This window comes from Mirounga leonina, unplaced genomic scaffold (assembly GCF_011800145.1).
Source record: "Mirounga leonina isolate KUSES-001 unplaced genomic scaffold, KU_Mleo_1.0 Mir_366, whole genome shotgun sequence".
In the NCBI taxonomy this organism is placed as follows: domain Eukaryota; kingdom Metazoa; phylum Chordata; class Mammalia; order Carnivora; family Phocidae; genus Mirounga; species Mirounga leonina.
The window spans coordinates 1,579,118-1,596,826 of record NW_023270709.1 but is presented as its reverse complement, the minus strand read 5'-3'; the positions used below and the strand labels follow the sequence as shown (position 1 = coordinate 1,596,826).

At 49.2% G+C, this 17,709-nt stretch overlaps 1 protein-coding gene across 1 annotated transcript; it reads right to left on the bottom strand.

Moving 5' to 3' along the window:
• Nucleotides 1-770: 770 nt before the first annotated feature.
• Nucleotides 771-1,400, bottom strand: SFTA2 (surfactant associated 2). Its single transcript, XM_035030428.1, has 3 exons — nt 1,340-1,400; nt 1,007-1,095; nt 771-857 (listed from the first exon to the last, which is right to left on the bottom strand). The coding sequence occupies exons 1-3, from the start codon at nt 1,398-1,400 to the stop codon at nt 771-773; spliced, it is 237 nt and encodes a 78-aa protein (XP_034886319.1).
• Between the last annotated feature and the right edge of the window lie 16,309 nt (nt 1,401-17,709).

Genomic DNA, 17,709 nt, shown 5'->3' with positions numbered 1-17,709 from the left:
TACAAGCTCTGCTCCCCCACTCCTCCCCACCACTCACACCGGGCTGGCCATCCCTTCACGGGTAGAACCTCTCATCTCCCACCGGGGCTGCCTCCCCCCATGCCTACCTCCTACCCTAACTGACCTATGTGGGGCCTGTTCTGTCCACATTCCTCTCTGGGCTCCTGAGCTCCCAGCCCCAAGGCTGAAGCGAAGAGAGATGAAATGAAAATCCTGCTCAATCCGAGGCAGTTGTCTGGTGTCGGACCTGTGTCTGCTGCAAATGGCCCTCGAGGGAGTGACTCACCCTCGGTAAGCCTCAGTCTTCATCCGTAAAATTGGATAATGACACCTGTTATGCTACATTCAAGATCGCTGCAAAGCATCAAAATGGGAAGGCATCGAGCCTGGAACGAAGTAAGAATTCAGTACAGGCTTGTTTGCTTTACTCCTGGGTGTTCTGAAGATCTCAGCTTCAAGTGTATGTTCACACACATGCGTATGTGAGTGTGGTGCGTGTGTCCCCAAACAGTTAATTCCCCAGATTCTTTCTAGGCCTTTCACACTGGTGTTGAGGAAGAGGGTGTCTGTCCCGGAACCCCTCTGCTTAATAAGGGGGAGAGTCAGAGACTTTGGTGTCCAATTCTCTTTTCCTGCTGGCCCTTTACTCATGAACCCACAAAGGCAAGTCACTGAATTCAGCACATTTACTCAGCAAGGTTAGGGCATCCCTCTTGTACCTCGGTGGCCAAATGCCTGGGCCAAGGCGGGGACACAGGGTTTGACCATTCTCAGACTTTGCAGATGACATAGCGTGGGGATCCTGCATGATGGAGGGTGACGTTGGTCCCTGATGGGAGGTGAAGGAGGAGGCAGAGCTGGGGGAGAGAAAGGGTTAGAGGGAAAGGTGTAAGATGGTTCTCACTCATCCCTTGGAGATGGCCAGGCCCCAGCAGAGAGGCTCACACCGAGTCAGAAACACACTTCGAGGTCACACAGCCTTGTCTTTCCCCTCCCAAAGAACTACCTTCTCGAGCAATTCCAGGAAGCTGGACTCATAGGAGAAATTTGTTAGAAAGGAGTCCTTCAGCTTCAGCTGCAAAGTCATTCCTGGCCCTAGAGATCCAAAAACAGAGCTTAGGGCCCAGTAATTAGGGCCATATTCCCTCAGAGACACGAGTACCCCATCCCCTGCTCCCCTCCCCCATTCCTCTTCCCTGACAATGCCCTTCCAGACCCTATCGATCCAGGGGTTCAGCCCCAGGCTGAGAGCTCAGGACTGGGTGCTGTGTCCCTCTCACTCCCCTCTTTGGCCTCTCCCTGCCATGAGCACCCAGGCATCAAGCCCTCCGGCCCTCACCTGTTCCCTGTGAGCTGCCCAGGAGAGTCAGGAAGAGGAAGAAGGGCATCCTGGCCCCCATTGTGGCCACCTTGCTTCTTGCTTCCCTGATGGACAGAAGAGATGTCTGAAGCTCTGGCTGGCTCTCCTTACCAGGCCTGCCTTTCTGCACTCCACTCAATCCTTAAGCCCAGGCGTTTGGAGGGAAATGGGAGAGGGAAGCTGGGTAACTGGATTTTCCGGTTTTCCCAATAAGACTTTGAGGACCCAGGAGAGGGCCATTCACTGGGCTGTTGGGGAAAATAGAAGGTGGTTCCCTTTCCTCAATCCTGTGCCCCCCCCATATCTGGAGACTTGAGGGGGAGGGTGCCCAGTCCTACAGAGAGAGAAGTTAAGGAGGTGTCCCTCCTATAGGTGTCTGAGCCCCACCCAAACTCGGGCCTCTCCTTGCTCTTTAGGGATTAATTATTAACTGCAATTAATTTCCATCTTTCACACCACCAAAGGGTTCAGGAATGTGGGCCCAAAAGGGAGGGGTAGATTACACCAAGTTTCTTCCCAAACCCAGGTGTCCTGCTCCCCCAGGCACAGTGGTTTTCTAGGTGAGAGATCTGGGTAAGGGGGAACTTTCATCTTTGAATGTTGTGTTTTAGTTGTTCTAAAGCAACCTATCTATTCAGGCGGAGACACAAGTTTCATCAAATATCCTCCCACCCCCTGCCTTATGAACAGTCATCCTCCCAATCAACAGCTGTATACACAGGCACCCCGAATGACGAAACCAAGGACAGATATGGAGAGAGTTTGGAGCCCATCTAGTTTACCCTCTTACAAATTAGGAAACCAAAGCCCAAAGAGGCCACATGACTCACTAAGGTCACACAGCAGGTCAGTAGCAGAGAGATTAGAACCCATCCCTCACCATGCCAGACACAGGGACAAGCTCAACAGATTGACACACTCGTCACATAAACCCCCCAGAACACACAAAACACATGCCCTTTGTCCTCCTACTTGCATGACTGTATTATCGCCCTCCTCCCTCGAAAACCAGTGGGCCCAAGCACGGAGGGATGGAAGCAGTGAGACCACTGGGCGGACTCAAGGAGAGAAGCCAAAAGCAAAAGCAAGGAAATAGATGGAGGGAGACACTGCCTACGCCATAAAAATAAATAAAGTGAGGCATTCAAGGATTCGCAGACTTGCACAAGAGAGCAGGCAGACAAGAACGGAAAGAATAAATGGACAGAAAGATCAGCAGGCAGAGGAGGTATGAGCCGGGGGCAGAAAGCAGGGGCACAGACAGATGCTTTGGGGCATCTGAGTCTTCTTAAGAGGCAAGTGGGGGCACCCTTATGTCTTTCCCAGCTGGTGCCCCCAACTCTTTCTATAGAGTCATAGCTGACGCTGCTGTTTGCTAGGAACATTAGAACCCTTATTTCCTTTGATGCTTGTAACGACCCTTTGAAGTAAGTACTAGATCACCCCATTTTAGGGGTGAAGAAACGAAGACTTCGGTCACATGACTTGCCTGAGATTGCATAGGTTGGGAGTAGTGGATTCAGCGTAGTCTGGCTTCAGAGCTAGGTTCTGAACTTCTGCATTGCACTGTTCCGGAACATGATTCATGTCTTCCCTGGTGCTCCTCTTCTCCCCTTGCCTCTTCTCTGCCAAAGGAATGGAAAGTTTTGTGAGCCACAGCCAGCTAGGTGAGAGATGGCTCAGGTGTTTGCCCTGCCCTGAGGTCTCCCAAAGGTCAGATGCAGGCCCCAGGCTTTGACATTCTCCACCTCCATCCAGCTCCCAAAATCTGCTTCCTCAAGGGACCCGTGTATCCTCACCCCCCAGTGGTTGTACTTCTAGGAGCAAGAGCACTCTGGGAGAGGACACCCTTCCTTTGAGGAAGGTCTGGGCTGGAGATTGACTTGGGCATGGGAGATTGGTCCCAAGTCTGGGAAGAGCCTGAGGGCCAGGTAAGGGAGTCCTCAGCCTCTCTCACTCACTCTCCCCCTCACCCAGTGTTTCCTGGGATCAGGCTGGGATAGGTTAATCCCCCGGGGACAACTTGGTGATCTCTCCCTGGGGATGGAGATCCTGGGGTTGATGGAGGCCCGGACATATCTGGCTTTCCTGAGACTTGTAATCAGCCTGAGAGCCTTTAAAGAGTCAGGGAGATGGATCTGGAAAGGCACCACGGATGCTACACTGGTGCTGTTTCTGGACCTGCAGGAACACCAACCTTCGAAAAGGGGTGTTGGGGTGAAGATGTGGGCTCTGGACCCAGGGACATGGCCAACTCTTCTAACCCCATCACTTCATTTTTCTTCTTCTTCCAACAGCTCAGCTGAGCTTATCGGGAAACACAGTATCCGGATGCATCCTGACTACCTCTGAGAGTCCCTCAGGCTCTCAAGATACCTCTGCCAATCTCCTAACTATTTCTGAGGAGATCTCTGCTGGTCTCCTCACTGTCTCTGCTGGTCTCCCCACCATCTCTGGCAAGATCTCTGCCAGTCTCCCCACTGTCTCTGCCGGTCTCCCTGTCATCTCTGCTGGTCTCCCCACCATCTCTGCCGTCTCCTCACTGTCTCTGCTGGTCTCCCCACCATCTCTGAGGAGATCTCTGCCAGTCTCCCCACTTTGTCTACCAGTCTCCCCACCATCTCTTCCGGTCTCCCCACTGTCTCTGCCAGTCCCCCCAGCATGTCTGGGGAGATCTCCACCAGTCTCCCCACTTTGTCTACCAGTCTCCCCACCATCTCTGCTGGTCTCCCCACTGTCTCTGCCGGTCTCCCCAGCATGTCTGGGGAGATCTCTGCCAGTCTCCCCCCTGTGTCTACCAGTCTCCGCACCATCTCTGCCGGTCTCCCCACCATCTCTGCCGGTCTCCCCACTGTCTCTGCTGGTCTCCCACCATCTCTGGAGAGATCTCTGACAGTCTCTGCACCGTCTTTGTGAGTTTCTCAACAGGTGCTTCAACTTCTGGGGGTTTTCCCAGTAGTCCTCAGACTTCAGCTACCACCATTTCTGGGAGCACTGCAGTAACAGTCTCGGTGTCGCCAGGTGATATTTCTGTTGCTCAATCCATCTCTGAAGGGCTCTTTAGCTTGGCCTGTGGCTCAGGGCAGGGGCTTCCGGTGCTTGGCCACGGGTAAGTCGACAGTTCCCCAGAAGCTCACCGAAGCAGTGCCCTGGCCTTGGTGGCTATACAAAGGCCCCCCTTCTGCTTTTCAATTCACAAAGTGTTTCTCTTGTAGTTGGTGCCTTTTGTATCCTGCCCAAGACTTTTTTTTGCCTATGTCAAAGTAAAAAAAAATATTCTCCTATATATTCTTCTGGAAGCTTTATTATTTAGGCTCTGAAATTTAAGCCTATGATCTATCTTCGATTAATTTCTGTGTATGGGGTGAAGTAGAGGTCAGTTCATTTTCTCCCCTTATGGGTAACCAGTTGTCCCAGAACCATTTATTTCAAAGACCCTCCCTCTCTGCGCACCATTGAATTGTGTGAGTACCTTTATCCAAAGTCAAGTGAGCATATATGTGGGGGTCTATTTCTGGACTCTATTCTGTTCTTCTGTGTCTATTCTTATGTCAGTGCTGCAGTACTTAATGACCGCAGTTTTGTACCAAAGTTTCAAGATCTGGTAGGATAAGTCTTCTACTTCCGTTTTGCTTTAAGATTTCTTGGCCATTTGCAGTCTTCATTTTCATAGAGTCAGTTCATTAACTTATACCAACAACTTGCTGGGATTTTGACTGAGGGTGCACTGGATGTAATTTCTGCTTCTGCTCTCACTTTGATTTCTTCTGGCCATTTTCTCTCTCTGCCCTTCTAGGATCTGTCTCTCTCACAGCAGCCCCAGGAACTGCTCCCACTGTGCCTGGCCTTCCACACCCAGCATGGCTCTCAGGAGTTTCCACTCCCGTAATGGCTAGAGCGGCCACCACATGCCATGAGCTCAGCCTCCACACCAGTAAGGTGCTCTTATTTGCATTGAGCCATTTAACAGTAAAGGTGTTGGTTGGACCCATTCTCTCTTATTCTTCTGCAGCCAGCCCTCACTCTTGGAGGGAGTGTAGGAACAGGCATTTAGTGCCTGCCTTCAGCTGTGTTTTGAGTATGTCTGAGGACGTCCACAATTCTTAAAGGGGTTTTGGTGCTTCTGGTCACACCAACAGCCAGATGTCTCTTACCTGACTGCTTCCTTAAAAAGTTTCCAACTTCCTTCCTCATGGCCTGATCTGTCTTTCTGGTGCAAGAAGCATCCCCTCCAAGATCCTATTCCCCCTCCTCCCTCTGTTTCCTCCTCTTCTGCCCTCCATTCCCAGCAGGGAAGGCATGGGCAGCCTCCCCCCAGGTAGCTGAGGACAGGAAATGAGGAGAGGGAAGACAGAACAACAGGCTCTAGCTCCCCTTGATAACTAGCATCAGGCCAGGGGGGTGGGAAGGACTGGGGTTCAGAAGAAGGAGAGAGGCATGCCTGGGCATCCTCATAGCAGACACATCGCAGATTGAGAGAGATATAGACAATAGAGCCGGAGATACTGGAAGAAGGTTCAGAAAGACGGAAAGACGTGGATGTCAGTGAAGAGTTTAGAGACCGACAGACATACGTCCACAGGTGTCGGGGAAGAGCTGGCTGTGGCTTGGATGGAAGCCCTTAAAAAACCCCCTCCACTGAGATTCTATTCTCAAGATGCGGAGAGAACTCCACAGAGAGGTGTGGTCTTTGAGCTGCATAGACATCAGAGTCACAGAAGGAAAGATGGAAAGCATGGAGGACAGTGGGGAGCTGGGGGTTGAGGTCCCTCCTGCCTTGATCACTGTTTCTCTCTGCTCCTCAGGCCCAAAGCCTCAGGAGAAGAATTCCGTCCGGGACTGGGCCATCGTGCCAATCAGTCTCACTGTGGTGGCCGCAGTGGCCAGCCTACTGTATGGTATCAAGAAGGTGCGTGAAGCTGTGGCCCAAATGTGTGGGTCCCCAAGGCCAGTGGGGCTGGGACCTGGCATTCCAGGACTCTGAGAAGAACAGGGGCTTCAGGGAGGAGGATGACAGCCTGCCACACTTAGGGAGAGGTGAGGGGGAAAGGAAACCTTGTCTGGGTGGCCGAAACACTGACCAGGCAGGGATGGGGACTTGGGGCCACTGAAAGAGAGGCTGGGGAGGGCTGGAGGTTGACCAGCCCAGGGAGACACTAAATTTAGCAGTAGGCAGTGAAGAGCTGTCTGCTCTGTGGATCACGTTAACCTGGGTGTTGAATCCTAGCTCTACTATTATAGCTATATGACCTTGTGCAAGTTACTTAACCTCTCTGTGCTCCAGATTTCTCATTAATAATAATAACTAATACTTAAATAGCATATATTATATGCCAGGGGCTATATGTACATACATACCCATGTACCTGTGATGTAGGTGATTTTATTACACCTCATTTTAGAGATGATGTGTAGCCCTCATTTGATAAATGAATGCTGGATAAAATGAGAATGATAGCATCCATTTCCAAGGGCTGTTGGAGAATGAAATGAGCTATACATGTAAAGCCCTTAGGTGCTTGGCATTAGTAAGTGCTCAGTAAATTAGTCTTATTGATCATTATTATTGTTTTGCTTGGAAAGGAATGCTGAGAACCTGAGCTGTCAAAAAGAGGCAACAGTGCCTGGGAGAGCGGAGGGCTGGACAGCAGGCTCCTGGGGCCCTCAGTTAACCCAACCTATCCATCCCTCGTCTCCCAGGCCTGTCGGTTCCAGAAGGAAATGAGTGTGGAGTGTGGCTGTGGCTCTGTGAGCTCTTAGAGCTGCCCCCAAGAGGACACCAGCCAGAGCTACCCTGTCAGATGAAGGAGCAGGACCAGGATGGTTGAGTATCCTTCCCCCTTTCTCTCTAAAATAGACTCATCCCCAGTCTCAGCTTCCCATTCAGCTAGCTGGGGCCATTTCCTACAGTAGATTCCTGGGGCTACTGGCCCAGCCAGGTCTCCTCCACCAACATTGTAAGGGGAAGTCCATGGTCAGTCACCAAGTGGGAGGCTGAGATTCCAGTCCCAGTCGTGCCACCAGCCTGCCATCTGGCACCTAACTTCTCTGATGCAGTTTTCTCATCTGCAGAAGGAAGGACCAGAGCTACATTGTCTCCAGGGGTCTTCCAGCCTTCATGGAATCTAGGTCTGGATGGCTGGAACCTTTGCCCCTCACCCTTTCTTCCCATCCCACCCTCTTCCTCAGAGAAGCTCATTAGCTTTGGGCCTCCCACGTTCAGGATGGGCAATTCTCCCTTCACAGCTCCTTTCATATGGAGCCCCTTTGGGCTGGCTCCTTGCCCTCCCAAGACCCCCAATTCTCTCACTTTCTCACCAATTTCTCCTCACAGCCTCCCTCAGGGGGTTCTGTGATGCCCCCTTAGACCACTTTGAGTGGATGAAGGACACAATTCTTGCTAAATAAAACACTAGCCCCTCCACTCATCTCCTAGCCACTGTCTATCTGTCAAAGCACGTGGGCTTTGCCATTGGGCAGGCATTGGCTGAGTCTGGTCTCCTGTTTACCAAGTGTGTGACCTTGAGCAAGTCACTTTCCTGATCTGAGGTTGCTTATTCTCATCAGTAAGAATGAGGCTGACATTGCTAACCTCATAGGTCGTAACAAGGTAAGGTGCTCAGCGCATTCTTTGGTACACAAGAAATGCTCAAACGTTAGAAGCCAGTAGGGTTGTCTTGTGACCGGCCCCTCAGCCTCTGGCTCAGACACAACACACTCTACTCACACTAAGAAATCAGCTTGAGCCCCTACTGACCTCCCAACTCCTCTAACTCAGACGTGTGGGTCCCCTGGGGCAAGTTGTGGCTAAAAGAGAAGGGAGGATGTTTATTTACCCAACCAAAACAGAGACTGCCAATCTCAGCACTACTGACATATTGGGCTGGAGGGTTTCTTGTTGGGGGGACCGTCCTGTGCATTATGTATTATGTTGAGCAGCATCTCTGGCCTCTAGCCACTAGATGCTAGTAGCATCCTCCGAGTTGTGACAAGTTGTGACAAGAATATCTCCAGACTTTGCCAGATGTTTGTTGGGGGAGTAAATCTGTCCTTCTCTGTTGAGAAGCACTTTCCTAGAAGCCTGGGTGAGGCTGGAAACTACCGGAAAAAGGGTTGTCAGTCGCTCTGAGTCCAGATGGAGTTGCAGTGGATGACGTGTTGCCGCTTTAGGTGCCCCGTCTTGCAGGGTGCATTGCTTGGGAGGCAGGCCGCCTAGTTCTGACGTCAGCTTTTGGCCTGACTCCATGCAGCCTCATCAACCTCCCATTAGTCACATTAATGAGCAGTTGGCCTATTCTCCTCTTCTCACTCATTCCAGCCCTGCCTCGGGCTTAGGGACAAGTCACACCAAGTGATGAGAGAAATTCACATGTCCAGTCTGCTGGTCCTCCCATGAGCCCCACTGCCCTGAGGCCCTGGCTTCTTGCCCTTTAGATCTTGACCTTCTCCTCTGCCTCTGCCTACTCTGCTGCCTGCAGAAAGGCATTTGGTGGCCCAGGTACCCCCTCCAGACAGCCGAACAGTAAGTGCTTACTGACTGTCTACTGTGTCCCAGGCGCTGCCTCAGGTGATGGGGAAGCAGCAGAGGTCAAGGCAAAGACCTCGCCTTCAGGGTGCTTACTTTCCATGAGAGGAGGCCCACTGTGAGCAGATCAACTGAGTCATAGCGGAGTGGTGACTCGGACACCTGGACTCATGACTTTCTCTCTCCTTGACCTCGGTAGTTTGTCCCCCACTGCAACTCCAGCCCCAGACACTGTCATTTTGGGAGTCCAGTGAATTAATTTTGACAGTCTTCTGAACTAATGCTTGCTCTAGACAAGGAATCAGGAGAAAGGAAAGATGGAGACTCCAGGAGATCCTAGAAATGAGATGTCTGCATTTCTGTATAGGGGTGGATGGGGACTTGAGGCAAAGAGATGGCCACTGGGCTGATATGGGAGAGGAGGGGAGGGGTGGGCTGAAGGCAGAGCCCTTGTATATGGGGCACCTCCACCAAAGATAAATCTCAGCCTCTGTGTCCTGTCTGAATCCCTGGTGAGGTGTGCGATGTCAGGTCCTGGGCTTCTGTATCTGTCTTGTTGCTTGTCCCTGTCACTGCCCTCACTGTCTCCACATCTTGTTGTGTCATCTCTGAACATCTGGAAGCACCTGTCTCTGCAGTAGTGGGCCATGTGAGGGCTTTCCTCTTCTTTGCTTTTTCACCTGATACTCATGGATGACTCCACCCAGGACAGAAAGACTGACCATGTGTGAGTAAGGGGTGTGGAAAGCAGGGCTGACGTGAGAGAGGCAGGAAGGCAAATGTGAAGCTGGAGAAGAACCAGAATTTGAATCTCTTCCCATAATCTGAGCACCCAATCATCCCCCTCTCCGCTCCACCCAACAGAGCTCAGTCCTTCTAGAGTCCAGCCATTTGCTCCCTACTTCCCCAGAGCCCTGGAGGCCACCCGCACCCAGTCCCCACTCCCTCTGCTGGGGCTGGGTCAGGAGTCTGCCCCCTCTATGTTCCTTTTCTCAAATCCCACCCATTCGGCAGACACCCAGGGGCCTGGCTCCATGACGCAGCAGCTGCGGTCTCCTGTTATCAGGGCACCGCTGTGGGGTGGGGCGGTTCCATTTGCTTAAGGTTTAGGCCTGAGGGGCCCCAGCCCCCATGACGTCAAATATGGACCCATTTAAGCTGAGGGGACCACAGCCCATGGCCCCAAGCAGCTGTCCAACTCCGACATGGCCCAGCCAGCCCACTGCGTTCGCTCTACCTTTGGCCTCCAGTGCTGCCTCCTCGTCCTTCGAGCTTCTTGGGAGGCAGGTAAGATGCCCTCAGAGGCAAAGGGGTCACCATAACACAGGGAGACAGAAGGCTGAGAGGGATTGTTTCTTAGCACTTATGGGGTTGAATGACCAATGAAAGAAATGAATAGCAGGTGACTGTGCAGCGGGAAGGGGTGTGGGTGAATTGCCTAGGCTAGTCACTGCTCAAGTTTGCTGGCTAACGGGCAGGTAGGAAACGAAATCCAGCCTGTGCTTTGCTTCTCAAGACATGGCCTGCAAGGCTGCGTCCACCCGGAGCGGGGCTTCCTCCGGTTTACAGAGAGACACTCTATGGGCTGGTATAGCAGGGGGGACCTGACATTCGCTAAATCTGCTGTGTGCGAGGAGCTCACAGGGGCTCACAATACTTCATCTCATTTTAGCTCCTCAAATCCCCTAAGGTGGTTAACAATATAGTTAGGAGAGTGTGACCCAGAGAGGTAAAGGGACTTGGCCTATTCTCCTCGTGCAGCTAGAGGGTAGCAAACAGGGATTCTGACACTCCACATTGCCTGCTTCCCTCCAGAGGCATGGGGCGCATTTCTCTCCCAAAAACCCTGTTCTAGTAGATCTTGGTTCTACTCTGGAGTGTGGCCCATTTAATTAGTCTGGACTTCCCCACACCTGGCCAATACCAGCAGATGATGCTTACTGAGCACTTGCTATGTGCTAGGCATTGTTCTAGGCACTTCATCCACGTTTACTTATTTAACCCTTATAGCAACTCGATAAGGTATGTGTGGTTTTGTCCCCCTATGTTACAGTTGGGAAACATTCCAGGGCTTCGGTGAGAAAATATATATGGAAAAGTTTAATGAGCAAAACAGAACCTACAAGTTGAAGTGAAATCACCAAATTAGTTCACTTAGTTAAGAAAGAGTTCTGTGACTGACCCCAGGGAGTAGAGACCAAACACAGGGGCAGCTGGGAGGGGACCTGGGTGATTTGAAGGAGGGTCTTCATAAGGCAGACATACACAAATAGATTCAGAAAGACTCTCTAGGTACTGAATAGGGTTATTCATGGCAACGATGTTGATGATTGCAAACCAGGGCCCAGAAAGTTGTGAGTCTGGATGCTCCAGACAGTATTTGGGGCAGGGAGGATAGAAGCTTCTCCTTCTAATAGTGCTTGACTGAGGGTGATATTGGAGGAAGTTTCTCCTTCCCTGAGCTCAGGTCATGTTGGGGCCAGAAGGGATGGGGGCAAGGGGACCAAGTGGATGGTAGATGGTAGGGGCAGGGGCTGAGGAATCTTCAAGCTGCCTCTGCTAGGTCTCAGCAGTGCATTCTGTTTGTGCCCTGACTTGATGTCCTTCCACCTACCTTGAGGGCCTGGGGACAGAGGTACCAGAGCCATCCTCAGCATCCCAATCTCCAGTCTCTTCTCCCTGCCTTCCTGTCAGGCTGCTACCCCACCTGCTGCTCTCCACCGCCTTCTGTTGTGCTGTTGCCCAGGAAGAGGAATCTGTAGGTACAGAGAAGAAGGGCATGAGTCATGAATCAACATACACATTCACTTTTGAGCGAGATTTGCTCTAGGACACAGACAGGTGCAGGGCAGACTTGAGATCCAAATTCTAAAACAGGACACTCTGGGCTCTGTGTGTGTTGTCTGGGGAGACGGCCACTAGAACTTGCCTGGGTGGGATGGAGGGGAGGGCTGAGGGAAGGGCCAGGGCAGTGGACACTCCGATCCTGTAGAGAAGAGCAAGTGGATGATAGGTGGAGAGGGCTTGAGACTGGGATAAGGTTGGGATGGGGTCAGGTTGGAGCTGGACTGTGTGGCCAGCTGGGCACATGACTATGTCCAGCAGGGAGTGAGGCCAGGGTAGAGAGGGAAGAGTGATGAATGGGATGGATGAAGACCTTAGCTCACAGTTCCGGCCCTTCTCCCCCATCATTTATCCACAGGACTAGTCAATACCCAGACTCAGATAACTGGATCTTAGAAACCCAGAGTCTGTGTCATGCAGCCACAGAATCAGAGGTGCAGAAACTAGATTAAATCATCTATGAGGGGAGCACAAGTGGGGCTGAGGTCCTGGAGAGAATCTAAAAAGGATGTTTTCCTATAATAAATGTTATTTGATTTAATTTATATGACAGAAATAATATATGCTCATTATAGAAACTGGAAAATTGAAAAAATGAGACAGAAAAATAAAATATCTCCTAATACTCCCCAGTTACCCACCAAGGCAACTATTTGAATATATTTCTCTTTAGTCTTTTTATTCTGAGTTTTAGGTCACATATTGAGCTTATGTTCTATAGACATTTCAAGCATTTACCCATATTATTACAAATGGAGTAAGCCATTTTCTAGGGGTAGGACACCAAGAAACACCAGATATGCTCCTTTGGGTGAGGCTGCCCTGACAGAGACCCTACATCATGAGTCACCTAGCAGGATGCCCACCTTCTTTTCAAATAAGAGAATGAAACAGATTGAACAGACCTTTGGAACTGCACATAATTTTGATATTGTGGATTTGTTTTCATTCTTTAATCCAGGCTGAGCATCCACCTCCAGTGTCTTGTGCTACATCCAGATTTTCCTCTCTGCCTATCAGTGACCAAAAAAGTTACTTTCAGGCCATTATTATAGTCAGTGAAATGAATATCTCATGGTGAAAACTTCCTAGGGAACTAAAACTGCTATCAATGGTAGATTTACTGGGGAGAAGAGATGGTCATCTCATAGCAGGTGGGTGGGGGGGAGGGTGTTAGGCACTGATTTGCTTCATGGCTGAACTCAGAACCAAGGAATTCTTTGAGTTTGACTCCAGATTTTATAATCGATGGTTCCACAATTATGTGATGTAGATCTGGAATTCTAAGATCTAGTTATCTGAGCCTAGTTATTATGTGGCCCCTGGGGTTAAATGACAGCCAGTATCCCAGAACTGGTGTGCTGCAGGACTTCTTTTAACATCGCAGGGGCTTGAGGCATCTGGGTGGCTCAGTTGGTTAAGCATCTGCCTTTGGCTTCGGTCATGATCTCAGGGTCCTGGGATTGAGCCCCACGTCGGGCTCCCTGCTCAGTGGGGAGCCTGCTTCTCCCTCTCCGTCTGCTGCTCCTTCTGTTTTTGCTCTCTCTCACTCTCTCTTAAGTAAATTAATAAAATTTAAATTTAATAAAATAAAATTTAAATTAAAAAAAAAGAACATCTCAGGGGCTCAATTATTTCACAGGGCAGAAATTACCCTTTGGTTTTCCAACCTTTGGAGGTCACAGTTATGTTTGCTTTTTTACTTAATGTGCGTAAGGAAAGGTTGTTGGTCCTGTTTCTGAAGAGTTTTCATCAGTCTTAAAATATTCTGTCAATCGGGGCGCCTGGGTGGCTCAGTCGTTAAGCGTCTGCCTTCGGCTCGGGTCATGATCCCAGAATCCTGGGATCGAGCCCCGCATCGGGCTCCCTGCTCAGCAGGAAGCCCGCTTCTCCCTCTCCCACTCCCCCTGCTTGTGTTCCCTCTCTCGCTGTGTCTCTCTCTGTCAAATAAATAAATAAAATCTTAAAAAAAAAAAATTCTGTCAATCACCCATTCAACAAATATGTAGAAAGTGCTTCCTCTAGGCTGGGGACCGAGCAATGAATAAACCAAATAAAAATCCCTGCCATTATGGGAAATATTCATTATATACTAGAGAATGATGAGTGTCATACTGATAAAACACAGCAGGGGAAGTGGCCCAGGAATGCAGGCCAAGGTGGTCAAGGCCTCAGAGGTGTATGGAGTAGGTGGGTCAGGAGAGATAGCAGGGGCTGCAGAAGGCCATGGGCTCAGGCTGCGCTTACTACCAGGAGAACAGGGCACAGTATGAGACTCTTTCGAAGACTACAATTTGGATTTAATAAACTCTTTAAAGAATCTTCTATGCTCAAGCTGGTGCCGTCGACATCATTGTTATTTACAGTCGAGGATGTGGAGCTTTTGAACATTTAAGTGACCTAAGCAAGGATGCAAAGCTAGTGAGGGACAAAGCCTGAACTCTAATCCTGTCCTCTGCTTCTTTAAGGCCAGTGGAATTTGCTACTGTACCACTGCTGCTCATTTATTTACTCCGTGTGTATTTATTCATCCCTTATCACATTTTAGAGCATCTGGGATAGGGATTTCCTGGGTGGCTCAGTCAGTTAAGCGTCCGACTCTTGATTTCAGCTCAGGTCATGATCGCAGGGTCGTGAGATTGAGCCCTGTGTCAGGCTCCGTGCTGAGTGTGAAGCCTGCTTTAGATTCTCTCTCTCCCTCTGCCCTCCCACTCTCTCTCTAAAAAAAAATTAAAAAGTAAAAAAAGTAAAAGCATCTGGGGTGTAGTGAGAAGCCCGACTTTGCCAATTATTTAATCTCTTTGAACTTCCTTTCCTTACCTATAAAATAGTAAGATCATATATTTGTCTCACAGGTTTGGGGTGAAGATTAAATAAACAAATGTAGAGACATTCTACATTTGTAGAGACCACCTCTTCCAAATGGCATTCTTTAGGCGTTCCACAAATGCCAGTATTCTTCCTTTCCCAACAGCTGGGCTGACCTATAGTTTGTGTAATGTAGTCTTAACCAGTAGGAGCCTGGGCCTGGGAACCCAGAATGTGTGTTCAAACTCTGGCTCAACTTCGTACTTGGGGAGTGTCCTTGGGGAGGTTACTTAACCTCTCTGAACCTTGTTTTCTCATCTATAAAAAGGGGAGAATAGTGAATAGTTCTCAACTTCAAAGGGCTGTTGTGAGAAGTAAATGAGTTAATACATGTCCTCATTCATAAGACCTGCTTGTCTCACAGTAAATGTGCAAGAAAGCTTGGCCACGGCTACTGCTGTGGGATTGTGTGCAAGTCACCATTCCTCCAGGGTGAAACTTGAAACTCAAGTTTCTGGGCTGTAAGATAGGGAGGCTGACAGCTTCTAAGGCACCTTTTGGGGGAGCTGTGGGATCAGTCACCCTAGAAGAAAATCCAGGAAGAGAATGTCTATGAGGCAACCACCTGAGCTCTTGGCCCAGAGAATGTGGCCAGTGAACAACAGCTATCATTGGGATTGCTGCTGAGGGAATCAAAGAATGGAACTAACATAGTGGAGTGAGGGCCTGAAAATTCAGCCCTCCTTTCCCCAATCTCGAATCCCTTCAGAGACTTGGGCCTCTCTAGTACCCTCACCCTCTTCTTTTCCCACCCATATTTCTTTCAAGGAGTTCTCCAGCCCCTTACTCTCGTTGGCAGCAGGGAGGTGGGTGGATTGTGGTTTTCTATGATTGGGAATGGGTCCAGGTTCTGGTTGCCGCCTTGAGCTAACAGAGACTGGAAATCTCAGTTTTGTAACAAAACTATCTCTCTCACTCTTTGGCGATCTCCTGGCTAGGTGTCAGAGACATCTCCTCTGTCCCCATTGGTTGTTTTTCCATGTAATTAAGGTCCATATCTGTTCACTGATAGAGGTTTTTTTCTCTCACACCCTGTTCTTAAACATGGTCAGTCCCTTCCAGAATTCAGCTGCCTCGTTCACTCCTTTCAGGACCCCCAACCAGATATCTTTTTCTTTCAGGAGGGTGACCTTCGTCTATCCCAGATGGCTTTAGGTGTGTGAAGGGGTGGGGTAGTCATTGGGGAACCATAAGGATTGAGTCATCTCATCTATTTCTCTGCATCCAGACCAAACTTTAACACCAAAATGGAAGTTTCCCATCTCCCTTTTCTATCCACCCTCCTTTCCTCTTCTTACCTTTCTCTCATTCATCATCTATGTCTACTTATTAATCCCTATGGGAAGTTCTGCCAGAAATCTTACCTCAGTCTCTCACACAGTTACATTTGGGATGGAGCTGGAATGTTATGGGAAGATGGAGATTCTGATATTTGTTCCCTTTCCTCTCAGCTCTGTCATGGGAACGGAACTTCATCCCATAAGTATACAAACTCTAAAGGAGCATTTGTGGGGCAAAATGCCAGTCAATATCTGATCTCAAAATCTTATGATTTGATAGGCATGGCAGGAGGTAGAGGTTGACCGGCACACAAATAACTGTAATGTCAAGTTGAAGGGTATTAACAAATAATTTTTTGAGTACTGAGATGAAGCTAGATCTTATCTGCTTGGAAGGATCTGGAAAGATGCCATAAAGCCAGAAAGGTCTGAAACTGAGAACTGAAGAGTAGAGGTGGAAAAGAGGTGAGGTGGCTACTTGCTGAAGGCACAGCCTGAACAAAGGTCCAGAGACTAGAGGAGAAAGTGGGGATTATATATCATAGTATTCTGAGGATACTGGCTGGGGAGATATATCTAGGGTAATAAAGGGATCCCTAGAAACAGAAGTGGACAGAGAAGCAAGGAAGAACATAATGGAAATTTTTATTTGCTTTTCTTCCTTCACAGGTGCTATCACATTTCAAGGACTTCAGAAAACTGGTGATTCCCCAGCATCTGATCATTTGTTCCCTCCTACTTCAGGCCTTGTTTATAGTACACCCTCTGATCATATTGCTCTCCATTCAGGCCACAGCCCTCCAGACCTCAGTAAATCTACAGAAACGCATAAGCTAAAACACCATTGCAATACTACACACCGTTTCAAGCCAACTTACAATCCTATAGATAATTCCCAAAACTCTACAAGTCATCAGGAAGTTCCTCCTACTTCTGAGAAAAACCCCAGCAATCAAGGAAAAGACCCAAATGTCCAGAATGAACACTCTGTTGATCCTACTGACTCTACTAACACACATAAAGGACGGTCTGCTGCAAAACATCCAATCACAGCACCCAAGAACAAAACAGCTTGCACTAAGACCAACAAAACCAAAATAAGTCCAGGAAACCAACATAAAACTGTAACACCTTCAGGAAACATCAACACACGTGCTCACTTCGGCAGTACATATACTAAAATAGGAAACATCAACACTACTTTAGACAGTAAAAGCATTACTTCACACAAGACCATAAGTCCTGTCCACAATGCGGTCAGTCTAGAGACCAATAAAATACTTACACCCTCCTCAGGCAAAAGCATAACAGCCACAGATGTATCATATGAGGCTACAAGAACCCCAGAAATGTCAAAAAGAGCTGAAGATCATAGAACAGTTGCTAGTTCCAGAAATACAGTTGCCTCAGACAAGACTGTGATGAAGACTATAGAACACATAAACAGGACCACATCAGTCATTGAAAAGACCACACAAATGCCAGCCACACTTACAGTACACAGGCATAAGACCACATCAGCTCATATAAATATCACAAGATCACTAGGAAACCCAGTGGAAAATGGAAAAGGGGCCACATTGCCTTATAAGAAGAACCCAGGAGTTCCAGCAGAGCCTACAAAACATGGAGAAGAGACTAAATCAACCAATGAGAAGACCACAACAACCAAAGAAAAGTCCAAGAAACATGGACAGAACAGCACTCCCTCCAGCAGGAAGACCACAAGAGCCTCAGAAGAGTCCAGGGACCATGAGGGGAAGACCACCAGAGCCCTAGAAGGGCCCAAGGACCATGGGGGGAAGACCACAGGAGCCCCAGAAGGGTCCAAG